Below are 27,993 nucleotides of genomic sequence, written 5' to 3' on the forward strand. Positions count from 1 at the left end.
AAATTCTGCAACAGCAATACCTCAAATATGAAACTCAGCTAAACTATGTGATTTCCCTGTTAACGTGTATGAATACATCAGAAGGCTTAAGCACCAAGGCAGAGATGGTGGAAGAATGAGAATGAAAAGACAGTGCATTTGATGGCATCATGTGCGATTTATCCAACAAAATGGCAGACAGATCAGCAACTGGTGGTCCAATCCACGCAACAAGAGTGCACCAAGGTAGTGGCAGACCCTGCCCCCTTCCAAGAAGTATAAGGAGAGGACAGTCACCTTGTGAGTCAAGGAAAGCTGTTAATACTGTGTCAAGCAAGTCGAGCTGTGCATCTATAGTCAGAACAAGATCCTCCTGTGCTTCAAACAGAAGTGGAAACACAAAATCAATTTCAGATCATAACACAACCTCTTGTCATTCCCAAAGATTGGTCATGGAAATGAAGCATCTGAAAGAAATAATCAAAGAACAAGCCAAAGCAGATGTAACTGCAAAACAAGCCAAATCTCCACAATGGAGCTGGCTGTCCTGCTGTGTATGTGAGCTACTAGGAAGTTAGGCACTTATTTTAAAATACTTGTGACTTGTGCTAGGCAGCATCTGTGAAGAAAGATGCCTTCTTGGGTTTTGGTGAGTCTGATGAGAATATATTCCGAATATAATACAATAACCTGATTATCATTGTACATTGAAATTAAATGCTTTCCCCAGCATGCACCACAAAACAACACACCCATCCCTCCACACTTTCAGTACCACTGCACAGCCCCCAATGTCACATCAATGCAAAACCATGGAGTTCAACATAGCCACTGCTCTAGGATAAAAACAGTCTCCCAGTCTGTTTGTCCTTGCCTTAATTATCCTGTATTGTCTGCCAGGTGATAATAATTCAAAAAGAAAAAAATACGCTGGGTGGGATGGATCCCCAAGAATGCTTGAGCTTTCTTAAGGCTGTGGGGCTTAAGAGAGGAGAGGGCATAGAGGGGAGATGACAATTATTTTCTGTGCAGAAGTGGTGACCCTTTGGAGCACCTTCCTATCTGCCACTGTGCAGTTATGAAACCATGCACAGAGGTTAGGACACTTTCTATAGCACAGTGTTAGAAAGTCACCAGCAGTTTTTCATTCAGTTGTTCATCTCAAGTAGTACAGTCTCTGCTGGGCCCTCTTTACCAATGCTGCTGTATAGGTACCCCAGGTCAGATCCTCCTTAACAGTTGATACCCAAGAACTTGAAACTGGACACCTGCTCCACTTGGTCTCCATTTCTGACCAAGGGCTGGATTTCTGGTCTGTTCTTTCCATAGTCCACTATGAGCTTTTTGGTCTTATTGTCTCTGTACCACATGAGCAGCCAATCCCCCTTATTCTGATAGGCAGATTTAACCCCTTCAAAGATAAGCCCCACCAGGATCTTATCATCTGCGAATTGGTAATAATATTGTTATATTGTTATGCTAGATGAGGGTACAATCATATGTGATTGTGTACATTTGTACAAGGTGAAAAGCAGAGGACTCAACATAAAGCCCTGTGGAGTCCCAGTGTTGAGAGTGAGAGCTGAAGGGGTACGATTACCTAATCTAACCATCTGGAAATGTCCAGACATGAAGTCCATAATCAAGGAGTAGATTAAATATAACAGTCCAAGATTTATAAGTTTAGACACTAGGGGTGTGTAATTTTTTCATTAGTCCTCATAAGTCATAAGTCATATCAAATTTCGTAATTGTGTACTTATAACACAATATCTGATGTGTGGGTGTGACCCACACCAAAACATCAGTTACCCAGTACTTTTTCATTTGTATATCTCAGAAGCCTCCCAAAGTCAGTTTCCTTTTCAGTGCTAGGAAACAAAGAAAACCAAAAAGGCTGCCATTCCTCTTTAAATTAATGGCTTCTTACCATTAGGAGGGGAAAGCATCAGGGAGAAAGCAGAGTTCACTCCTTCGCACACATTACCTCCGGCTCTGTCACTTGATAAACATCTCCCTCCTGTCAAAACCATCCTTCTCCTCTGGGCTGCTATGCCCATCTGGCCGTTGTTGACCTGGTCTTGACTGAACAGAGGAATGCTTATCTCTGGTTTCAGACTCCTCTGCTGAAACCAATTCAGGCAAAGGAAGCTGGATTTCAGGCAACTGGATTTTAAGCATTTCAGACCTAAAATCAAAGTCTTGAATGGAGCCAAAGTCTGGCTTCAGCTCAGGCTGAGCTACAACAGAACTTTAGAGGGTCATTGAGAAGCTGATACACATCAAGCCATTCCTGACATAAAAATGGACATAGTGGAAGTTTCTGCCTCAGAGTATGTTGGACTCTCCTTCCTTTGGAAATTTTTAAACAGAAACTGGAGTGCTTTCATTGTGTATTATATATATGTGTGTGTGTGTGTGTGTGTGTGTGTGTGTGTGTGTGTGTGTGTGTATAAAATCTCCCACTTGGTTTCTCACTGCTACCTGATTATTGCAGTGATCACATGAAACTCTGCCTTTGTAGAATCCAGTCCGTAGTCTATTTTTCAAGATATTTGTTCTTGGTATCTGCAGAGAAAGGAGACAGATGACAAACTCTGGCTTCCACTGTTTTATGCTGAAGATTACATCAAGTCCAGGGTATGCTTTGAAACTTTAAATATGCTCTGAAAGCTTTTTCTGTGAACTGGAAGGCATAAGCTGAATGCATGTTGTGTGACAGTGTGAAGTTTATTGGCACTTACTTGAAATGATTGACATTAATTACTTATGAAGTTTTCCCCAGATTAAATAGGGCATGCTCAATAAAACCATTGTGCAGCACTTCTAGTTTCTGTTACATATTTCCTCAAAGTATTATCTATACATTCAAATAAATCAGTCGAACAGAAATGCCAGAATAACAATAAAATAACATCATTTTGAGAAAAACAAAAAGGAATATTATCTACAACAAAATTTATATTTGGCACACAGTGAAATCAATTAAACTCAGCACTAGGTTAAATCCAATAGTGGCACAGGTATGATGTAGCCTTTCTTGATCTGCAGCCATCCAAGTGTGCAGTCAATAGAAGAAAAGCTACCTTACTAGAAAACATATTCAATTACATAATTAGGGAATCCAATTTGTTGAGCTCTCTGTTCTCACGAACAACTGCTTTTCAGAGTTGAGTTTTTTTCTGGTGAGGAAGACCTCACTAAGCAGGGAATCCGGATCTGGGAAGAAAAAAAAAACAAGTGGCTGAACTTATGCAGAAGTATTTTTACTATGGCCAAACCATAATTAGGAATAGCTCACTATGCTCTTATCTATTTTTATATTACATTCATAGGCTCCTTCCACCCACCAAGCAGCTCCTGTATCATCACTTGGTAGGGCCTCAAAGGCCATTTATAAATGAATGCTGCCAATGCAACTTCACAGTTTTATACAATTTACAGGTTTATATACATCTGTGTTTTTTTTTAAAAGCAACAAAAAAAATCATCTATGGGAACCACCAATACTGCTGCATATTTTATACTGAATCATTCTTTTATACCCTCGCAAAGCTCTATGTACAGTGCTTATGAGCCTACATATGAAGTATTTGACTTCTGAACCATCCCTCGGCCCAGGTTTCATTTTAACTTTTGAGTACTGTTTTGACTAACGAGCCACCTGAGGTCTGCCTGGCCGTGGTGGGCTCCCTCACCACCCACCACCCCCGCCCACCCATTCAGCATTCCGAAGATTGCCAAGGGTCTTTAGCATCTCTTCCTGAGTGCTGCAGCCATCATAGCCCTCAGAATTTTCCATCACTAGGCCCAGGCTCCTTTTCCCATGGAGATAGAGAGAGAGAGATAAGCCTCTCTCAGTTCTTTCTCTCAGCGATCTTCCTTCCCACCTTGGCTGCTGGCAAGGAAAAGGAGGAGGAAAGCTCCCATCAGATGCTCTTTTTTCATTCCTGTGAGGCCAGAACTTTGGTCAAAAGTATATCTTTCTCCACTCTGCCTTGTCTGTCTATCTATGGTTTCTGTGGGCTGACATTCCCCTTAGTGCCCCTTTTCCTTGTACACAGAGGAGAAAGGGACACCAGGACCATGGAGGACGAAGGCCTTCCCTCTCAGCAGCAGAGGCTCGTCACTTAGGTGAGAAGAAAGAGTGGCCTGGTCTGTAAATGCACTGATCTGTATCAGCTCATGTCCTCAGACCTCTAGTAAAGAAGATATAAAATGAAAAAGGAACTTTGAGAGAGGTTGGTGGCTGCTCACCCATCTGCCAGTATTTTCCTTTGTCATCACCAGAGCACCAGCCAATCAGGGTGCTGCTTTAATTTGGCCTCTCTCCTGGCCAATCAGGGAAGGAAGCGGACAGAGCAGAGAGCTTGAATGGAAACTGAACTGCTTTAAATCCATACTGTCTGTATTTATGTTTGTGACTGTCCTTTTGCCTCTAGCCATGCTTGCATCTTTTTTGGCCAGATTGTAATTAAAACCTCTGTTGCTTGTCTTCACCCTGGTGGGTGTATTCTCTAATCTGAAACTTTGGGCTGTTAGCATAATGCTTGCCAGGTAAGATCCTTCATATCTGTGGTCCTAGTCTAAATTCAACTTCACTTCTACCATTTTAAAGTTGATCTTTCTTTTTTATTGTTACATGTGAATGTGTAGATTTTGCCTTGGTCTTACACTGGCCAGCACACGTTTTGTTGCCTCAAATATGCTTCCTTGCCACAGTGGCTGGATAGAACTAAGCATGGCCTATCTCTAAACATTTTTCCTTAACAATTATCATAATAGATAGTTGAATGTTTTATCTGTCATTATTTTGATACATTATTATTTATACATATATTATTTATATTATTGAAAATACATAACAAAAACGAGAGGTTTTCAGAGGGCAGAACAGATTAATAGCATTTCAATGGAAATATTCACTTTGAGAGAAGAGCATTTTGAGTTAAGAGCTTGGTCACAAAATGAATTAAACTCTTAAGTCATGGTATTACTGTATTCCCAAAGCTGAAATTACTTGCAGGAATGTTACTACTCAGCACTATTGCAGAAAACCTCAGATCCCTAAATGAAAAAAGCCAGAATAGATGCAAACAAATAATATAATTTATTTTTCCATTTTCTATTTATTTAGTCTATGCACTATATTATCTAATTCAAAGAGAGAAGAGCCTAATGCTTCAATCTTCTCGATTTCCCCCCCCTCTCTAGACTGAAATAGCAATCATAGATATACATTGGTTAATAAAGCAAATGTGTCATTGGGCACCACTTCTTTAACAAAATTGATACTGGATCCTTAATAGCATGGAAAGAAAATGGATAGCTTCTTAAGTATATCACAAAATAGCAGAGTTCGACATGTTCCATGAAGCCTATTAAAACTGACAATATGAACATGTAAAATGAATTAGCCAGGTCAGGTAGTTCTTGCAAAAGTAAACATATCATTTTGAATATTCTAGAGACATCTCCCAACATGTATCAATGGAAGACTTTTTCTTTTAGCAGCCTTCACTTTTCTTATGATTTCCATATGGGTGGCGAAACATATAGATCTATGCTTCTTAAAAATACACTTGGGGTAGCTGGCCCAGTAGATCTTATTTCACCCTTTTGATCTCTTTTGTTGTTCATGAATACTTTGTAAGGGATTTGGGAGGCAGCACACACATCTACAGGAGGATCACCTCAATCAGAATTCAATTCTTTCTTTGCTCATGCTTTGTTCACTGCATTGTTAACCAAAGATCATTACAACCAGAAACCAAAGGCCTGTATTTTTCTAGCCTTCTTCATTATTTTATCAGTGCAAATGTTGATAAACAAAACATAACAAGGCAGTTAATCCATAATATCTGCTTTGAACTGGGTTATCTGAGTCCACACTGCCATATAATACAGTTCAATGTGGATTTTATACAGCTGTGTGGGAGGGGCCTAGGTCTCTTTGACCTCATAAGGGAATTAACTTTGCATAGTACCTTGGCTCTTATTTTTTTGAATAAGCCCATGCATTGCCCAAAGATAGACAGACAAATTAATAATGACCTACATTTAAAAATAATAGTAGCAGAAAGGTGACTCTGCAATGAATAAAAAAGTGACATGATTGAAAATAAAGTGCTCAACAAGCAACACCACAGAGTAGCCAAGAAGAAATGATAATATTGAAAACGAGCTGCAAATTGAGTACTGAAGCACTCACAGTTCAGCTAGAATACTAATGACAGAATATTGATTTCAGTAAGCCCTGATCATCAGCATTAAAGCACTGTGGAATTCACTGTCTGAATATTACTGCTGAGATAGCCAATCATTTTATGCATTCTTGTGTTGCTGATTTTAGTTTTTAAAATACTGGCTCGATATATAAATATATACTTCTGGCAAGTGATCAAAAGATTTCTCTTCAAGATTGCAAGTAGAAAACTTCCCTCACCCACACCAATCTCCTTTGTTTCTGAGCATCCTGCCAAAGTGAAGAGTTTACTGTGTCATTTTACAACCAACAAATCATGGGTGGTTTTATAGTTCCTTAATACATCATGCAGGAAGATAAAAGAAAACATAGTTCATGGGATGCCATAATTCAAATCACAATTTACAACACACTCACGCAGGTACATTTTTAAAGACAAAAATACAAGTAAGGGTTTTTGTTGTTGCTGTTGCTGTAGTTGTTGGTATTATTAATGATGTTGTTGTTATTAGAGAGAGAGAAAACGATGGTACAACTAACAAGTATTTATGTAGTAACAAGTACATAATTAACAAGTAACAAGTAACAAGTAACAAGTATTTATGTAGGCCAGGCTGTGATGCAGGCTGATTAGCAGTCAGCTGCAACAAATCACTCTGACCAAGAGGTCATGAGTTCGAGGCCAGCCCGTGCCTGCGTCTGTCTCCATCTCTGTTCTATGTTATGGCATTGAATGTTTGCCTTATATGTGCAATGTGATCCGCTCTGAGTCCCCTTCGGGGTGAGAGGGGTGGAATATAAATATTGTAAATAAATAAATAAATGGTAATTGAATTACATAGGACATCTGAGCACCTATTGCAGTTCTTTTTACAATTTATCCCCCTGATCACAGTATTAGTGAAAGTTCTGGTGTTAGCTGAAAGCTCTGATTGTAACCCTACATCCAGATATGTTCAGAGGGCAGTCAGATATGTGAAGGGGGAGCAAAGGGAGGTGGCAATTCCCATGTCAGTGGCCCAGACTTTAGTGTGAACTTTAAAGGAACAATTGATACCTCCTCTGAGTACATTTAACACCCACTGAGATGGTAACACCAAACATTAATGGAAGCCAATTTCAACCTTCCTTCCTTTCTTAATTCTTTGCCAAAAAGTAACCATAGTCTGACAATGATTCTTGACATACCTGGATATTGTAGACACACTTTTTAATATGTATCTTTTATAGAAATACATCAATATGTGTATTTGTTAAATTTTTACAATTTTTATGTGTTTTAACAAGTCTGTAACCCACCTTGAGCCACAAGGAGAAGCGAGTACGAAATTAAAAATATTATTATAAATGTTGTTGTTGTAACCTCACAAATTTCATATGGTTTTCTTAGGCAAAGAAAACTGAGAGGCGACCTTTGTTTCAGTTCTTTCCTCTGAAATATCAGCACTTGTAATTTCTTGATGGTCTCCATCCTACTATTTTCCAGTTATGAGTAGATTAGATTCCAAGAGTATTTACTATTTAGTATAGTCAAATGGCATGAATTGAAATGCTGAGGCACTAATTGGAGAATCATCCAGATCAAATTTTGGGGGCAGGGCATGAAAGAAGAGAAAGAATAGTCCTATTCTGCAAGTAAAAATGCATGATTGCTTCTGAAATTCTTGTAATTTGTAAGAAGTGATTGACAAAGGGCTGCTTAGCCCTGCACTTTTCTGGCACCTATAGAAGTTATAGGATTGCTTCATGGTCTGGTACATTTTCCTTGCAACCAGGAGTAGTTATTGGGCCTATTGTTACCACATAGTTTACTGGGAGAGGACTCAATGTGTGTACTAATTTATCTCTGGTTAAATGTATGGCTAGGTTTAGCAAGATGGCTTGTTACTATCCCACTACCAGTTTTTATTGATTAGCCTGCTCAGGCCAACAGCTAGTTGAACTGCCTCCTAATTTTTCTAGCATGGCTGGCACACATACTGGGATAGAAAACTTATCTACCCTTCTGGGTTATACTATGAAATTCTGCCCTGGTGGAATTCCTCCACCTTCCTCCACATGTCTATTACTAATACTGTATTCAAAATAATTAAAAACATAAAATAGTAATTTCAACAAACATGTATATAGCATGTGTTTCAGACTTCAGTCCTTACTTGGCAGTCTCCTTTATTTCAACACTGTACTGTTGAGAAAATTGTGTTGTGAAATCACACTGAAATCCTTAGAACATCATGGGCTTAAAAATGAAATTGAAATGTTAGTAAATAATAATGGAGTGGAGGGGGTGAAAACTTGCATGGTAACTTAAATTACCTTATTCAGAAGTAAATTCCATTAAAAATACTTACAATTGCAGCCCAAGATGACAATCACATTGTTTGATAAAATTTGAGTAGATCTACTGAGTATTGACTCAGCATTCATAAATTGTTCCACTGGGTTTACTCTAACTGGAACCAACCAGTTGGTTTCAGGCCAAATTGGACTAAAGATTATTTAAATTATGCCAGTTTTTACCAAACTTCCATTGCCTTTAAGCAAGTACTTTGGTAGGAATGTTTCAATATTAGGAACATTTCATAATCCATATTCTGGCACTTGGGTTCACATTATTATTTGATTCTTTTAAAATCAGTCACTTTGAATAAGACGAGATAAAAACATTTATATATCTTTGCTTTACTTGGCCACTTTGAATTTGCCACAATGAAAGCAGAAGCAGTTTTGGGCAATACAGACTTTGTTTCTAATGCAAATATGCCTTCATCTGGCAAAACATGGGCAGATAAAATGCAATTAGTGAAATATTCCATGGGAATGAAATTGCATAATGTCATGACTAATTATTCCAGATACTGATTCATTATGACTTCATTTACAATCTTGGTTTTACTACCACATCTCATATAAGAAAAATAAGGTGGCAGAAGCTGTACCAAGGGCAGAGGTTCAAAGGAAAAGAGAGGATGGCAAATGGGTATACTTTTCTTAATTTGTAGATAATTTCAGATGGTGACAGTAAAGAAATAAATCTGAAGTTGAACTTTAGTTTAGAAGATTTTGTGGTTTCTCTTTGGCTGCTCAAAGTTTCTAAGTCCCCTGAAAATGTTAACATTCACTTTGCAAATTAAACATCACTTGTAATTAAGCAAATTAAGACAACTGAGGGCAAAACAGGGCATGACAAAACAAACAATTGTATCAAAAACATGCAGTCATGATATATGAGTGGCGATGGTAATTTTTATAGTCACAATCGAATGGAAATTAACTGATTGTGTGACAATATTGGTCAATACTGTGGCCATCTTTCAGCAGTCTTGACCAAATAATGATAATAATGGGAAACAATGAGTGCATATTTCATCATGTCTCTGAGTTCTATCCCATTTACAACACTTGGGTGACTAGAGAGAACATTCTTATTTGACAGATGAAGGAACATTGTTGCTTTTTTTAAAAAGCAAGGTGGCACAGGGGCTGTACTTTCCTCTTTTCATAGTGCTGAAAAATGCAGATACAGCTAAACTATTCTAAAGCATATTATTATTTTTATTAATTACTTTTCTTTTCTACTTGTCAACATGTCTTTCATATCCAATATGTTTTGTCTTTCAGACTGAAAGTTCTCTGGGGCCATGATATTGTATCAATTCATAATTTTGTAAAGTATACAGTTTAGAAGAAAAACTTGGGAAATGTTCCTAGTATAAGTTTAGCTGATTCAGCAAGACTTAAAATATGCAACAGCCTTCCTCTTCACTTTACTGTGACAGCAAAGGACCATTTCCACAACACCATGCACTACTTCATTGCTCTCAACTGAAGTACACTTTCCACGAAATATAATTGCTTTTTAAAAAAGACCACTTTTTTAAAACAAAGAACAAGTTAAGAAGCTGAAGATAACAGGTTCTTTTACAGTCTGATTCAGAAAAACTATAGAGAAGAGTCCTAATCTAACGTCTGAAAAGAGCTACCATAGAGCAAGTGTCTTTTGTCAAACAACAATAAACAAATAGACAAGATTCTGAGGTATAAGCATATTTCATTGAATGCTTACTTCAGGAATATCTATGCCATAGAATTTCCCATTTCTATGGTTGTGAAACAAAGAAGTAAACTAGCAGGAGGACATGTGAAATGTGAGGTTGGAAAAGAGTTCTGTAGACACCGTGGACTGCTAAAAAGACAAACTGAACTTTCCCTAGAGGCCAAGATTACTAAACTGTAATTGCTGTACTTTGGATAGATCATCAGAAGACATGACTCATTAGGAAAAATAATAATGCTTTGTGAGCTAGAAGGTAATAGGAAAAGATAAAAATGACATTTCAGATGGAAATACTCAGTCAAGAAAGCTATAGATCCTTCTATAGAAAGCAGGCTAGATCCAGCACCCAAGACACCCATTCGAACCTTTGTGGCCAACAGGGGCCCCATCTACACTGACTGCTTAGGTTGGTGTGAGTTTGGATCAGCCCCTGGGTGGCTGATCTGACTTAACCCAGGGAAAGCTACTTAACAAAGCTTAAACAAACAAGATAAAGTTAATTCAGGGAAAGGAGGAGCGGGCCAGGGACCAGTTAGATAGCTGCAGTGGCTTCCTAAGGAGAATTGTCTGCAGCTGTCTCGACAGCTATCCTGACAGGGGGCATGGCTTTTTCCTCCAATCCTCTTATATCACTGCTGGCAACAAAAGCAACACAGCCACCTACCTGAACATGAGAGATTCTCCTCCCTATTACCACATGGTCATGTGGCCCATGAAGGAGGATGGGATTCTGTGTTTTAAAAAGCATTTTAATTGTATTTATTGTATTTTAATTGTATTTTAACCTAACTCAAATAGTACTCTTTTGTTTTTTATTTTTATATTTGTTTAAAATGGATCAAAGTGTGTGGCTGTATGCCACCTTGAGTCCTTTTGGGAAGAAAGGCGGGGTATAGATAAAGTAAATGATGATGATGATGATGATGATGATTTTGAAACTGAGATTTCAGGATGAAAAATATACTGTTGAAGGTCCCTTGACATAATCCTCTTATTTTGAAATTGCAAGGTCCTTTAGCTCCATTAGCAGTAAAATCTCTGAAACACAGATGGCACAGTTCTGTTAAATACTTTATTGTAATTTAACGAATCCTCCCTTGGGTTCTGAGTTCAGCATAAATGAGCTGTTAAAAACCAACGGTGCAATATACTGTAAGTACAGAAAAAAGTTTTTTTTTAAAAAAAAATCTATAATGTGAATATTTTTCTGCCTATAACTGAAATATTGCTGTCAAAAATAGACATTAATTAAAATATTATCTGGAAATTACATGTTCCCAATCTATTTGGCAAAAAATGAATTTGCGGATAAGATTAATTTGCTAAAGTCATCATTCCTTTTTGTTAAAAAATATTATTATTGTGTAGCTACATATTTTCTATGTTCTTTTCCCATCTAAGAGTACAGTCTTTGGGGTCAATTATTGTCACATTTCCCATGGCTGATGGTTTCTATCAGGATTTTCAGAAAGATTATGTTTACTTATTCATTCATTATTGTTTTTCTCTAGATTTCTCAGTTATCTTGAGACAATTAACTGATGATAGCATAGAAGGAAAAATAAGGAGGCCAACATTCAAGGCCAACATTCATTCATTCATTCATTCATTCATTCATTCATTTTCTTTAGGTTTCTCAATTATCATGGGGCAGCTAACTGATGGTAGCATAGAAGAGAAAATAAGGAGGCCAACATTCAAGGTATGAAATATGCAGTAGACACCTCAGAATTCAGAGCATTTCACTGCCTTCTCATGAGGGACACACCCACAGTGAATCTTCTAATTAACATTTTTCTGTATCCCCCTAGGTCTAAAACACTGATTTTATATAACAGCAAATTGTCTAGTTCAGAGTCATTTCCTGATTTTTAAATACATAAAATGGTGCATGGGGAACCAATTACAGTAGAGTCTCACTTATCCAAGCTAAACGGGCCAGCAGAAGCTTGAATAAGCGAATATCTTGGATAATAAGGAGGGATTAAGGAAAAGCCTATTAAACATCAAATTAGGTTATGATTTTACAAATTAAACACCAAAACATCATGTTATACAACAAATTTGACAGAAAAAGTAGTTCAATAGGCAGTAAAGTTATGTTGTAATTACTGTATTTATGAATTTAGCACCAAAATATCATGATATATTGAAAACATTGACAACAAAAATGGCTTGGATAATCCAGAGGCTTGGATAAGCGAGGCTTGGATTAATGAGACTCTACTGTATTTGACAAGAAGGTGTTTGGTGCCAAATATTTTTTTGATGAAAAAAGAAAAACAATCTTGCAAGGAAAAAATTGACCCTGGGTGTCATTGAATGGTCATAGAGCTTTCATGAGGTCCACATTCTGTAGTTTGCCCACTCCAGTATAAAAAAAACAATAGTTCTCTTTATTCCAAATATGTAAACTCAGGCATTAATGTGAGGATGGCCCACCTATCCCTCATCTCACCAACTTCCTTATTTTCAAATAGTCTGTTTCATTGCAGAACGGTGTTTATGGCACCTTTAAAATTAACACAGTATCAGCATAAGTATGTGTAGGCTCCAGCCCTCTACTTCATATGGAGATTTATGCTGAAATAAATTGGTGCCACAAAACTGTTTCACAGTGAGGAAGGTCTAAAGTACAAATATAGCCTTGATCAGTTGAATGTAGTTGTAAAGCTGAACAAAGCATGAAACTTGAAACCATGTTTTCTGCTATACATGTATTTGGCAACACCTGACAAAGACTAATACTCTTAATTAGGGATTCCTACCATTCAATCCAAGGTGGCCTATAGGGATTGGCATGGATATATCCAACCACATCTGCATGCTACAAAAAGCTAATATTTTTACAGATAAACTAAATGGACATTTTCCCTTGTGGAGAACAGACAACAAGGCAATAGTCTTTAAGTGAAACCAGCAGTCCATATTAGCTAAACTTAATTTTCATATTCAAATATGGTAGTCAACTCATAGTTTAGAGATGGGAACAATTATAAGCTTCAGTTTCATTGCATTTTTCCAAATCCCATTTGCCTTCTCACACTTTTATTTTTCATGTATCAGGTTGCAATGTACATTTATAACTTTCACATGGAAGTCCATAACCATTTTGGTACACTTTTTACTTAAAATTTCCCATTGTCTAAAGTATATTTGTGCATATTTTCCATTTGTATACATTTTAGCCATTAGCATTTTTTAAAAAAAAATACAGTACATGTAATTTTGTGTATATTTCTCCACAATGCACCGCAAGACTTCCATATGTGTAAATTCCATATGTGCAAAGACACTTGGTCTTGGGTTAAGTTTCAGAAGGTACAAAATTGATATTTTTTAAAATCAAAGTTTCAGAGGTTTCATTCCCTCCCCTCCCCTAAGAGCTGGTCAGGATGAACATCTTCCCAAGTTAATCGCTTTTCCCCAAGTTTCTGAATAAATTAATATATATAGAATCAAACTGTATTACTGATAGAAGAAGCCCAATTTATGAATACAGGAGAGGTGAAAGACTAGGAAACACCACAGAACAGATTTCCACACAACACAGAGGTCTAGAGGAGAAACTACAGGTGAAAAAGGAGAACATTTTTCCATTGAATGGAATATGAAGGGAATTGTCTTTTCGTACTGAAACCCTGCAGCTCATGCCATTCCAATTTCTTTAATGCAGCTAAAAATGATTTTTAGTTATTTTAATTACTAAAATATCTGTAACTTTAGGGAAACTTTAATACTTGCAATTACTAATTTACTTGTAATTTACCAGTGATGTATGTACTAGTTTCTGATTAGTTAGCTAATTTTGATTACTTTTCAAATATGGCAGCAAAAATAGTAACTAATTGCTTTGGGGACATAAAAATAAGACCTTATTACTTTTTAAATGAAACTATCCAAGCTCATGTGGTAAAGCAAAGCAGATATCTGGATGAGCCAGTTAGAATAATAATAACTTTTTGAAACAGTTGTTTTGTTGTCATCATAGCGTCCAGCGAAAAGGTTGTCTTACCTCTGAACAATAACTGAGATTGCCTCTGATGTGTAACTTCACAGCTGTCTAAAACTCTTAAGCCATTCCCATAATTCTGCAGTTGATAAACATGGTTGCTAGAAAACATATTGGCCCTCAGCTTCCCTTATATCTTCCACTTTTGTAGACTGCTGGAAATCTGTGTACAGAGGATGCCATTACTGAACTAAAGAATGAGACATGAAGGAGAAAAATAATGGTGATGTTCCCAAAGCAACCTAAATAAATTGCATAGTAAGAAGGAGAAATGATTAATATTTAATTGACTGTTTGGAGACAATGGTGAATTGAGAAAAAGAGGGAGGGAAGGAAGGAGGGAGGGAAGAATAGAGAAACACTGCCATGTTCTGTTAAGTGTGCATTTAGTTGTCTTATTAGTCTTCAATAACATATTTAATCCTCTGTGCAATAATGATTTTGACAAGTGTCCCATAAATCTAAAGTCAATTCTCAACTTGACAAATAATTATTTCAGATGGATTTAATCACTACACAACATAGATACAAGGCAGTGTGATTCTGAAATGTGAAAGGATGTAGTCATTCACTCACCTATAATTTACTTTTGTGTGGATGTTTTCGACTTTGAAACAAGCTCCAAGACACTATAATATAGACATTGTCATTAAATCCCCTTTTGTTGTCGTCGCTAAAATGATATTAGTGGCTAATAATAATGGTAATAATAATTATTATAATAATGAAGTGGGAAAGTAAAAACAACTTATTTTAGCACCCATTTGGTCCATTTTTGTTTTGTCCTCTTATTAACTTTCCCTCTTCCAAGATTCAGAAAAATCACTAGCAAGTTCATTTTAAAATTTCATCACTACAGAAAAGTTCTTGTCATTGCTATAATTTGAAGGGCTACATTGTGTATCCAATGACTTTTTAATTACAAATTCAGTTTCCCTCCCCCTTTTAAAGTTATTATTTTACCATAAAATAGTTTATATTATTATTTGGATTCTTTCCTGGGTTTCTGAGTAGGAGATGAAGATAAGCATGCCATCTTTCCCTTTTGTACACAATGTGTAATAAAATATTTCACAATCTAGTTTGTAGACTATTAAATAAGATTAGTAATGTATTTTCCAAATATATATTGAGACAGCAGTTCAGCATATTCTGGGAAATGAATCCTATGTATTTTGTCTGAGCTGGATTATGAGGAGATTTCACTGGCTGATCAGTATTCTGAAATATGAGAGCAGATGATTGCTTCCTCATGCTTTCATAAGAGCATGGCTGTATGATTCAGTATTAATTGATTGAACTGCTTTCCTTTTATTAGTATTTTTCATGGTGTTCCTCCATTATTCTTCCTTGTCAGTGTTATACTGTGGATATACTGTAGCTGAGGTGGAACTATTGCTTGTATGAACCTTAATTATAAATTTGAGATGGTAGCCCCATATCTCCATCTCAAGTTTTGAGTTCATCTGATTGCTCAAAGTAAGCAGTCTCAGATTTGGTGGGTCCTTGGATCAGAGATTGCGATAAAGCGAATCTTTAAATTAAAGCTGACCTGTACAATAAACAAGCCATTTAAGATACTCTGAGGGTGACAGCAAAAGTCACCTAGGTAACGCTGAGCTTATGTGCTTGTTTCCTTGGAAATCTTACAATGAAGAGGAAAGACAATTTGACAGTGACAGGGACAAACTATTCCCAATTGTTGTTCAGTTAATGTAAATATGATTGTCCTAGGTGAAGTTCTGATCTTTTTGTGCAGCAGAAATGATGTAATCCAGGGACTTGTTTCTGAAGCAGACAAAATGAGGTAAACTTGAAGGACAAATCAAAGTTCCATTTTTAATGTTTCATGATAATTTTAGCCAACCAAAGTGATGAGAAAGGTAAGGCGCTTACAGACAGAGACCCAAGCCAGGGTGGAGGGAGAGATGAATTCATAGCACTAATCTCAGGCTAGATATCAGTAGCACAAACAGAAACAGACCAAGTATCATCCAAATTCCAAGTCTAATGCAAAATCACTAATGTGTTCATGTTTTACGTTGTGAATAACATTCTTTAGGAAGGTTCCAACACAGACTATTTCATTTTTAAGCAAACTACATTCCAAACTAAGACAGAGGTGGGAATTGAGGGAAAGGAGTATTAAGCTAATTCATTTCTCCCAGAAATGTGCACAACATCAGACAGGTAGTAATACAGATATTACATCCCACCCACTGTTTTTGTGCCACACATGTTTCTTTGGAAAGCACCACTGGAAAATCAAAAGCTGACAACATCCACCACAACTAGATGTGGGACAGATGTCAACAGCATACAAATTTCTAAAGAAGCTTTTAGAGTGATGCAGAGAGGGAGAAATAAGGAAAACTTCTTCCGCTGTTGTTTCATACATTGAATGTTTGGATCTACCCTAGTGGATGATTTATTTTCCTAAATGAACATATCTTGCATTTCTGTAATTTTAGAAGAAGCAATATTCTGCATTTTTGGGAGATTGTAGCACCCTAATTACAGAACGCTATCTTCAAGGAGGTTTCGCCTGGATCTACTCTGATGTCATTTCAGTTCCAGGTGAACAGGTTTTTATGCTCCTAAACATTTAAATTATGGGTTTTCTTTGCAGTGATGAGTTTTTATAATACTGTGATGCCTGTTGCTTTAGGTTTTTTTTTTTGCTTGTTAAATTATTGTGTACTTGTTAGTATTCTGTTGTTGTATTATTGTCAAGTTGTTACAGGGAAGGTTTTTGGTGACTGGGCTTAGGTTTATCTTTTTTAAAGCATGCAAAGTCTTTTTGTACCTGTTTTGAAAGTGGTGTATACTTTGAGGTCACCAAATAAATAATATAAAATGCCAATAGAATTTGAAGATGCTAATAAGAGAGATACTTTGCATAGCTGAGGGAGGAGGACAATTGCTCCTTCAGGAAGCTGTAACTGCATTTCTCAATGAGATTGCTTCTTCTAAAGTGGAGAGGAGGAGCTAACTAAATAGAATGTATTGAATAATTAAATCCAATGTTAATTTGGATTAATCAATGGTTCATGTCATTGAAGGTGGTAAGGGTAACATTCCCTATCTGAACTTTTTTATATTTTCATATATAATCAAGTCAATTCTTGTTGAAAGATTATGAAAAGTTACAAGCTTATTAGATCAGGGGAGTGCTACTGTAGACACTCAAATGAGAAACATCTTATAGAGGGAGTTCATGGTTTTTGACAGCTATAATTACTAATTGAGAAGGTGGATGGCATTTGTATTTCTCTGTATGTAATAGTAGTTTAGTTGAAGTTTTGCATGACATAGTGAGTGTTATGTGTTTTATTTTTTATTGTATTGGTGTTTCATTAGTTTCCCCTAAATGTTGTTTTAGAACAAATATGTTGCTGAACCATTTATCCATTGCTTGTTACATTTCAGTATATAGTATGAATCAAAATAGTTGATTGCTTATTCAAGCCATTATAGTGGCTTTCTTTACATTCCCACTTCAAAACATGGCAATCTGATGGTGCAGTTACATAGTTCAGTCAAGTTCCATCTAATGTGCATCTGTGGTGAGGGTGAACTGAAGATACTGAATACGTACATGATCAAATTATGGATAAAGTTAGTATCTGTGTAAATGAGTCCAAAATTTTTCACTGTTGGAGAGACGGACGAGGTGAGTGGGAGGGCATATGTTGGAGACAGCATTCATCTATGGTTTGATGTTAAAGGCTTTAGCCCACTGATATGATTATGCCACTAATCCTCAGCATGAGCCCCTTCTGATCCCATATTTCATCAAGTGACAGTAAGATTTACAAATGATGTTATTCAAGGTTTCCTGGTCAAATCCCATTATAAGTGATTGCAGTTCCTCCAGCCCAGTTCTTCCTACATTTATATTCTCCAGTAATACTCTTATCGGAAGCTCTTATGTGAGTGTGCAAAACTACTTCAGGAAACCCACCAGAGATGTAGCTGCATTTTAGTGATGGATGGAGTGAGTGCTGTATATATAGAGTGTGTTAAAGTGATCTGGGATTCTAGAGAGGAAATGCACTGTATAAATGTAAGTTATTACTTGGGTGGTTTCATCTCTTTTGAGTAGATAAAAAGGACATGGCCTATGTTATAAATCTCTTTGCCAGCCAGCTAATGGAATAAAATTAAATAAAAATAAAATGTCAGATACAAAATACATCCCAGCAGTGAGATAGGCGTGCAAAGTAGTATGGAACGCTTTTAAGTAAAGCAGTCAAAGCATGTAAAAAAAAAACCCACACAAAAAAAGAAACCATGAAAGAGAAACTTCAATAAGTCTGACACAATAACAGAAAGGCAAACAGGAGAGTAAGTGACCATAAGACCTACCTCTGATCTTAGCTTGCTGTCTTTCTATATCACATATACAGAGCTCTTCAAAATTCAAATTTGTTATTAGTAACATCCAAGGTAATCTTTGCAACATCATCATTAAAAATGTAGGCAGAAAAATACACATCAACTAAATGTATCCATCTTACAACATTTTAAATGCATCATTCTATGCTGTCTCAACAGAATTAGAAAATTGCTTTATGGTACAACGTGATTTGAAAGCATTCAGATACTCATGTTGTCAAGTAGTTTGTTCCATTATACTTCCTTTTTTTCCTTGAAAGGATTCTGTTCCTAAACACCATTTTTCCTTTAATAGTGGGCTTTTCCTTAAAGGGACATTTTCAAAGGAAAATTCCTTAGCTGATAATACACTCAAGAATATTTTCAGTTCTCTGCAGTCCCCTGAAACTCTGTCCTTGACATTTTGCTACAAAAACCATCTATAATTAGAAATGAGGAAAGAAATCATACAAATTTTGCTTTTTGCTTTTTATGTAAGAGTGAATGACTTATTTTTTCTACTTATGACAGAAAACATAAGGAAGCCAACAGCAGGAGTGGGCATGCTCTCACATTCAGAAGGCTATTTATGGCTCTGCCAGTTCCTTAGTGGGACACTCTGACATACCCAGAAGTGACTATAATTGACATTCTGGTTAGCAGAAGTTACACGCACACACACACACACACAAATGGTACCTGCAGGAGAATGATGTTGTATGGTAATGCTTATTTTCAGGATTCTAGAAAAGTAGCCATAGCTATGATACTGCAACCCATGCCAGTTTTCCCATTCTCATCCTAAGACTCCATCATATTTTTGCTCATTTAGTATGTTTGATATCATTGGATTGATTCCTTACAATTACCATCAGCAGTGAAGTCCTGTACCCCTGTTTGTATCTCTGCAAAATGATGAGTTAAGCTCAGAATACTGATTTTTCTCCCTACCCCCAGCCCCTGAGATGTTGTTTTGATTGCCTAAAAATGAGATCTTGGAGAACTAAATTTGCTGTTGAAACACTTTCATGAAGACAAATAAAGACAGTTGAACATCCAGTCAATTCATGGGTTGTATTAGTTTATGTAGTATAGACCCAAGGACAGCAGACAATTGAGAGCAGTTCTCTACAGATAAATAAAGGGGGCTGGAACAGCATCTGGACTGCCATAACTTGGGTTAACTTATATTAACCTTTGGTAAAGCTGAATTAAGTGGCTTTCCCTGGGTTAATCCAGATCAACCCCTGTGCAATGTGTTGCCACCCATCAATTGATCTGACTCCACACCGACTTAAATAGTCAATGTAAATGTGTCTTGACTATTTAAGTCGGTGTGGAGTCAGATCAATCGATGGGTGGCAACACATTGCACAGGGGTTGATCTGGATTAACCCAGGGAAAGCCACTTAATTCAGCTTTACCAAAGGTTAAATGTGTCTTGGGGAGCCCCAGTGGCGAAGTGTGTTAAAGCACTGAGCTGGAGACTGAAAGGTCCCAGGTTCAAACCCTGGGAGCAGCGTGAGCGACCGCTGTTAGCTCCAGCTCCTGCCAACCTAGCAGTTCGAAAACATGCCAATGTGAGTAGATCAATAGGTCGGGAAGGTAACAGCGCTCCATGCAGTCATGCTGGCCACATGACCTTGGAGGTGTCTACGGACAACGCCGGCTCTTTGGCTTAGAAATGGAGATGAGCACCAACCCCCAGAGTCGGTCACAACTGGACTTTACGTCAGGGGAAAACTTTACCTTTTTAAAATGTGTCTTAAAAGTGGTTCATCCATGGAACTAGCATGTTACCGGGAAAGAGAAAAACTGACACCTTCCTTGTTTTCCTTCCATAGGAAGATCATAAAATAACAGAGTTGGAAGAGACCACATGGATCATATAGTTCAAACTTCTGCCATGCAGGAAAAAGCATAATCAAAGCACCCTTGATAAAGACTCTTTATTTTGGAGGGTCTTAAGAGGACTGAAAGGTTCTTTAATCATGTGCTATATTATCTATATTTGTTCATCCTTTGTTAAGAGTATGCTTTTAAATTGCTTTAAAATCTGTTTGTGATTTAGTTGTTTTAATTTGTGCATGGTGGGTATATTGGGTATATTTGTGGGTTGTTCTAGATTATTCTAAAGAAGAACAAGATTTCAAATTATAGCTCATTTGCTGTTGATAAAATTATAGAGTTGGAAGAGACCAAAAGTGCCAACCAGTATGATCCCATTGTGCCATGCAGGAACACCCAATCAAAGCACCCCTGGCAGATGGCTAACCAGCCTCTGCTCAAAAACCTCTGCTTAAAAAATGCTGAGGCAGCATATTCCAGTGCTGAACAACTTTTGCCATCAGGAGGTTCTTACTAATGTTTAGGTTCTAGTGGTCTTTTTCTGTTCTTTTGAGGAGGCTGTTGTGATTCAATTTGGGGTGCATCTACACTGCAGGATGAATGCAATTGGATGCCACTTTAATTCCCATGTCTCAATGCTATGGAATCATGGGAGCTTTCCCTGCCAAGGAATGCTGGAGCCTTGGTGAGGCTCCAGCATTCCTTGGCAGGGAAAGCTTGAGACATTGTAAAGTAACAGCTCCCAGAATTCAATAGGATGGAGCTATAGCTGTGAAAGTGGTGTCAAACTGCATTAATTCTACTGTATAGTGATTTCTTAGAACCTTACTAGAGCTGAAAGGGGAATCCTGTTTAACGAGTGTTTTTCATCGAAGCATAATTCAGAACCAAGGCTTTTATTATAATTCAAAATAAGTGCTATGAAAATTGTGGTTTTAAAGTGAAGTAACTGTCCTTTTTTCCAAATAGAGGAATTTTAGCTAATCTTTGATCTAATAAAGTTATTTAAATTGGCTCCCACTTTGGATTCTTTCCCTCTTTATTTGAAAGAAACAAGATGACCATAATACATTTGGACTGCAATTTCTATTGCTATCTCAGATTTCAGAGATAGTCTTTGTTGTCAAAAACAAGTCATTTGAAGGTCAAAACCCAAACTCCTATGGCATTGGTAAGAAAACCACCTTGACCTAGACTTTAGAAAATGGAGTGAGATACTTCTCCCTGTAGCCTACAGATATATATTGAGCTGGCTGGGAAGCTGAGAGGGAGCAAGGAGGCTAGACGATGAAGTGGGAAAATATAGAGTCTGCTCCACCCTTCTAGTGGAGGATATATTTCAAATGCTAATATTACTTCGGCAAATATGAGGTCTGCAAACTTTCTGTTATTGCAATTACACATTTCTGTCATTTACCTGAAAGACCTTTCCCTCCAGCTTTCCAAGTTAAAAGTGGTCTGAATTATGATTCCAGAGCAGTGTGCATTTGTCTCCAGATGCACCTGGGCTTTTCTTGCAACATTTTAACATAATTGGATGCTTTTACAAAATAGTAATGATGTGATCCCAAATAAATAACCTTCCTCAAGTTTAATTGGAGTCTCTTTGTTACAAAATGGCATAAAAAGGAACTAACCTCTTCCAGGCTTGAGGCAAAGCCCATCTTTCTGACTTGAAGCCCACAATGGTTAGGTCTATAATGGGAGAAAAAGTAAACTAGTCAGTCAAACAAAAAGATGTATTTATAGCAGAGATGAAATGCAACTTCACAGAACTCTGAAATACAGAAAAATTCTATCATTCACTGTGCACTGTTAAATTATGAAAAAGGAGAGCAGTGACGTCATGAGTGAATTAAGGACAACAGCCTCCCTTCCAGTTCACATCTTAGCCCAGCTATGAAATGGAGGTATTGCCTCTCCAAGAATCCAAATTTCATTCAGTAGCGACATTGTGGCCTTTGTGGATTACTGATAGTGTAAGTAACAACAAGGGCTGGTTTTACATTTAAATTCTATTTTTTTAAAAAATGCCAATAAGGTTAATGCAACATCACTTTCACTGTGGATGTTCCTCCTCCTTTTCCCACCCCTGAGTGTGTAAGTGCCTTCATATTATGTCTACTTATGTGACAGCATCAATTTCAGGGGTTTTGTCAATTCTTTAATCTGAAATAGAACCTATAGCTCCCGGCATTATTTGGTGGCCTCCCATCGAAGTACTAACCAAGGCTTACTTTCAAAGATCAGAGGTGATTTGATGCCTTTAGGGGATTTAATTAACAACCTGAGGGGGAAATGGTGGCTAGCAAATATTCTTTCCCCTGCCTCCATTCTTTGCTCCTTGATCTCCCACATTTGACCTGGAGATGGTTTGCCTTTACCGTCAAATCACCCCACCTCTCCTCCCTTTCCTCTGTGAGTAGATGCCTTCCAGTCCTATTGTAGAATTATGACAACCCCATGGATTTCTTAAGGTTTTCTTAGGCAAGGAATACTCAGATGTTGTTTGGAAGTTCCATCCTCTGGAACAGAGCCTACAGCTCTTGGTTTTCCTTGGTGTTTTCCTAACCAGGGTTGATCATGCTTAGCTTTCAAAACCAGTCACTTTAAGGAGGTTTAACAACCTGCACTTTGGGTGATTGGCTGGAAAATACTTTTCCCATTCCCCTTCTTTCCTCCTTGGTCTCCCATTTTTGGCACCTGGGGATTATTTGGCTACCCAGCCCCCCCCCCCCATGTGTGTAAATGCCTTCAAGTTGCCTTGGACTTAAGGCACCCCCCTGAATTTCATCAAGTTTTCTTAGGCAAGGACTGCCCAGAGGTACTTTGGACAAGGCAATTTCTTCTTTTGAAGCAGGAGATCTTTCATCCAAGTGCTAAACAGGGCCCACCCTGTGTTGTCCAAGGCTTTCATGGTGGGAATCACTAGGTTGCTGTGAGTTTTCTGGGCTGTATGGCCATGTTCCAGAAGCATTCTCTCCTGACATTTCACCCACATCTATGGCAGGCATCCTCTGAGATTGTGAGGTATATTGGAAACTAAGCAAGGAATGTTTATACATCTGTCCAGGGTGGGAGAGAGAACTCTTGTCTGTTGGAGGCAAGTGTGAATGCTGCAATTAGCTGTTCCTGATTGTTTCATGTCTGGAATTCCCCTGTTTTCAGAGTGTTGTTCTTTATTTACTGTCATGATTTTAGAGTTTTTAAAATACTGATAGCAAGATGTTGTTCCTTTTCATGGTTTCCTCCTTTCTGTTAAAATTGTCCACATGCTTCTGGATTTCAGTGGCTTCTCTGTGTAGTCTGGCATGGAGGTTGCTACAATGGTCCAGAATTTCTGTCTTCCCAAATAATATCCTGTGTCCAGGTTGCTTCCTCAAGTGCTCTTCCATGGCTGACTACTCTGGCTGGATTAGTCTGCAGTGCCTTTCATGTTCCTTGATTCATGTTTGGGCAATGCAGAGTTTGGTGGTCCCTATGCAGATTTTTTCCCACTTTTCCCCTTCCCCTTCTTTCCTCCTTGGTCTCCCACGTTTGGCACCTGGAGATGATTAGCCTTGGCCTTCCAGCCACCTCCGCACTGTGTGTAAATGCCTCCAAATCGTCTTGGACTTAGGGCACCCCGGATTTCATCAGATTTCATAGGCAAGGAATTGTCCTGTCCAAAGAGTTGCTTTGGAGAGGACAATTCCTTCCTTTGAAGCAGGCGATCTTTCATTCAAGTACTAAACAGAACCCATGACCGGAATCACTGGGCTGCTGTGAGTTTTCCGGGCTGTATGGCCATGTTCCAGAAGCAGTCTCTCCTGACATTTCGCCCACATCTGTGGCAGGCATACTAAGAGGTTGTGAGGTATATTGGAAACTAAGCAAGGAAGGTTTATACATCTGTGGAACGTCCAGGGTGGGAGAGAAAACTCAAGTGTGAATGCTGCAATTAGCTGTTCTTGATTGTTTCTTGTCTGGAATTCTCCTGTTTTCAGAGTGTTGTTCTTTATTTACTGTTTTCAGAGTGTTGTTCTTTATTTCATGTTCCAGAAGCAGTCTCTCCTGACGTTTCTCTCACATCTGTGGTGGGCATACTTAGAGATTGTGAGGTATATTAGAAACTAAGCAAGGCGAGTTCATATATCTGTTGAATGTCCTGGGTGGGAGAAAGAACACTTCCTCCTTTCTGTTGAAATTGTCCACATGCTTGTAGATTTCAAGCATGTGGACAATTTCAGGCTCACCCTGCTTAGCTCTGAAGATGAGAAAGGATCCGATGCCTTTAGGACAGGGGTCCCCAAACTAAGGCCCGGGGGCTGGATGCGGCCCTCCAAGGTCATTTACCTGGCCCCCACCCTCAATTTTATAATATAATATTTTATATCAGTTTTAATAATATAATATATTGTATATACATATAATATTGATAATCTTATGTTATACAATATAATACTAATAGTAATACCATATAATAATATTAATTATATGTTATATTTTACATATTATATAATAGTATTGTGGTATAGTTCAATATAGTAATATATAATGCTAATATTGTGTTATGCTAATAATATAATATATTGTATTACATACAGCTGCTCTGAGTCCCCTTCGGGGTGAGAAAGGTGGGATATAAATGTAGTAAATAAATGCAGTAAATAATTAATTTTAGACTTAGGATCGGCCAAAGTCTGACATGACTTGAAGGCACACAACAACAACAACAACAATCCTAATTAACTTGACTATCTCATTGGCCAGTAGCAGGCCCACACTTTCCATTGAAATCCTAATAGGTTTATGTTGGTTAAAATTGTTTTCATTTTTAAATATTGTATTGTTCTTTCGTTGTTGTTGTTGTTGTAGTTGCACTACAAATAAGATGTGCAGTATGCATAGGAATTTGTTTGCATTTTTTTTTCAAATGATAATTCGGCCCCTCAACAGTCTGAAGGATTGTGGACTGGCTCTCTGCTTAAAAAGTTTGGGGACCCCTGCTTTAGGAGATGTAATACTCTGTACTTTGGGGGATTGGCTGGTAATTCGCCTCCTTTCTTTCCTCCTTGGTCTCCCACGTTTGGCGCCTGGAGATGGGCTGCCTTTGCCTCCAAACCTCTCCTCCTCTTCTTCTTCTTCCTCCCCCTCCTCTTCCACCGCGTCGCCCCGAAGATGGACCAATGAGAGGGCTGGGTGTGGTGTCCGCGGTCCTCCCGTCCTCTTGGCCCAAAGGAGGCGGCGGCTGTGAGGCGGGATCGGGGCGGAGGCGGCGGCGGCGGAGGAGGCGGCCAGAGTGCGGAGCTGTGCTTCAGACAGGCGCACGCCGCCTCTGTTTGTATACAGCGCGCCTGGCAGCCGGCGGGCGCCTCTGCCTCCTTCATTGTTCTCTCCCTGCAGCAGCAGCAGGAGCGGGAGCAGGAGCAGCACCGCGGGGAGCAGCCCCTCAAGAGGCGCAGCGGCTCTCCCGATCCCCTTGGTAGACGGAAGGGAAGCCAGAGAAGAGAGAGAGGGATCGATCGAGAGAGAGAGAACCGCGGGCTCCTCCTGGCTTCTCCTCGCCCGCCTTCCCCACCCAGGCAGCGCAGTCCCTCCCGCGAGCGATGACCCACTCGCGGCAGCACTCTGGTCCGCGCTCGGCTCTCTTAGGACGTCTCCACCAGTAGGCGAGGCGGGAGAAGAGGGAGACGAGCGACCCAGTCCCAGGCAGGCAGGCAGGCAGGCGGGGGAGGGTGTCCCCGACCTTCCTTCCCACGCTCCTTGATCTCTGAGGACAAGGTGTTGCTTTCTTCAGGTGGAAGGATCGCGCCCCCGCCGCCCTCCTCCTCCTCGACTCTGAACTCCGTCCTCGCCTCTCGTCCCTCGCGGGATCCGAAAGGACCATGAGCAGCTGGGTGGCCGCCTGGTTCCTGCTGGGGATGAGCCTCGGAGCCCCCTCGATCGCCAAAGGTGAGCAGAGGACCCCACTGCTTAGTATCTCCCATTTCTGTGGCACTGCTGCTGACATCCAAGTGGGGGGTGTGGGGCCTGAACTCCCCGGGAAAACAGACCACCCTCCCGAGGGATTCCCCTTGGTGTCTTTAAAGTCATGACAAAGTCGGTCGGGAAGTGGATCAATGCAAGTCATGTTTTTTTTTTTAATTCGGGGTGTCTGTGTGTAAAGGAAGCAAGGGATATTCCCAATATTCTCCAGACCTGTCTCGACGTGGGTGTTTCCTTAGGGAGGGGGTGTTTCTGTGCCTTAATCCGCTTTCTGTGTCACCCATCCTCAGACATGTTCTCTTTAGCAATCCTTGTAAATCCAGATCAGGCAAGATAGAATAAAAAGCGCTGGGAGATGGGGTTGAGCTCCTTTTTGTATCCCTGTGGTGGACGGTGACTGGGTGCTGAAAAACCCTTGGAACGGTTTGCAAACGCAAGCCAGGGATTTTCCTGCTAACCCGACTCCTGTTTCTAAATAGGACACCCTGCGCCTGAGAGGTGCAGTGGTGGAGGAGGAAATGGGAGAGAGGTGGGGGGGGGGGGGGGAGCGAGAGAGGGATTACTTCATAGCCCTCTGAAATTGTCGGGTGGGTAGAGAGAGATCCATGCATCGTGTGTCTTTAAGGGGCAAGCAGATGGATGGGTGAAGATGCCCAGACCTAATCAGACATGCAGCGATTAGATCATTTAGATCTATTGATTTCTTAGCCCGGATAAAGAGGAAGGACGACCCGAGATCAGAGGAAATTTATTCTCAATCCGTGCATCCAGCCTCAGCAGCTTGTGCGTTGGAAGCAGTGCTATCCTCTCCAAAAGTTGCTGGGGGAAGATATTGCTCAATAAAGCAAAAGTGACATACATAGTTCAGTGTTTAAGTTTGGTCCAGCCTTGACACATTTTGGCTTCGTGGAGGAGAGGAGGATGCCAATCCCTTCAGCAGAAAATGCCTTCTCACTGCTGGGCTTCTCCACAGACTGGCTGAGAAAAGATTTGGATCCTGCTTTCCCCCTCCTCCCCCGGCCTTCCCAAAGGAGCCTCTCATCTCTCTCCTCTTAACAGTGGTTTGCTCGTCTGAGTTTTCTTGGGAAATAGGCAGGGCTGGGAAGGAAGGGAGGAAGAGAGAGAGAGAGAGAAACGCCTGGTTTCCCCCTCGCATTTACCGCAGGGGGTGGATATGAAGACCTGGGCATTTGAAGTTCTCCCTCTGGAGCGCTCGCGTGGTTTTGCCTCGCCTCCGAAATAAAGAGTTGGTTCCCCATCCATCCTCCAGATCCATCCATCCCCCTTCGCCTCGTTTCCGACAGGAGCGGGAGGAAGAGCTGAACATCCTCGTTAGGGGAAGGTCTCTCCAAGTGAGCTCTTCCTTGGAAAGGAGAAGCGCAGGGTGGTCATAGTGGAGGCGACCTCCGGGCTGGAAGCATGGAAGCAGCAGGAATGGGGCTGCTATGATTGACACTAGAAAAATGCAGCACTAATATTCCCCTTTAAACTGCCATGTTGCCATTCTTCGGGGTCCTAGAATTTGCTGTTCAGAAGGAGAAGCATTTA

The 27,993-nt window shown here is 39.3% G+C and overlaps 2 protein-coding genes across 2 annotated transcripts in view; one reads left to right on the forward strand and one right to left on the reverse strand.

Annotated features, from left to right (window-relative positions):
- Window positions 1-2,404: 2,404 nt before the first annotated feature.
- Window positions 2,405-26,347, reverse strand: LOC134295914 (uncharacterized). Its single transcript, XM_062969415.1, has 4 exons — window positions 26,316-26,347; window positions 25,485-26,251; window positions 22,116-22,173; window positions 2,405-3,198 (listed from the first exon to the last, which is right to left on the reverse strand). Exons 1-4 carry the CDS (start codon window positions 26,345-26,347, stop codon window positions 3,180-3,182), a joined length of 876 nt encoding a protein of 291 aa, XP_062825485.1. The 3' UTR covers window positions 2,405-3,179.
- edil3 (EGF like repeats and discoidin domains 3) overlaps window positions 25,805-27,993 on the forward strand; it is a 366,806-nt gene continuing 364,617 nt past the window's right edge. Inside the window, exon 1 of the mRNA XM_008103010.3 lies at window positions 25,805-26,412. Coding sequence (XP_008101217.1) covers window positions 26,346-26,412 — 67 coding nt within the window. The 5' untranslated portion in view covers window positions 25,805-26,345. The remainder of the gene's footprint in view (window positions 26,413-27,993) is intronic.

The sequence above is a fragment of the Anolis carolinensis genome, chromosome 2 (genome assembly GCF_035594765.1).
Source record: "Anolis carolinensis isolate JA03-04 chromosome 2, rAnoCar3.1.pri, whole genome shotgun sequence".
NCBI classification, from domain to species: Eukaryota; Metazoa; Chordata; class Lepidosauria; order Squamata; family Dactyloidae; genus Anolis; species Anolis carolinensis.

Coding starts and splice junctions, on each gene's coding strand:
- LOC134295914 (XM_062969415.1), bottom strand. CDS start 26,347: ATGGTCCTTTCGGATCCCGCGAGGGACGAGAG. Junction 26,252..26,315: donor GATCCCGCGAGGGACGAGAG/GCGAGGACGGAG, acceptor TTCCACCTGAAG/AAAGCAACACCTTGTCCTCA. Junction 22,174..25,484: donor CCAATCCCCCAAAGTACAGA/GTATTACATCTC, acceptor CTCCCATTATAG/ACCTAACCATTGTGGGCTTC.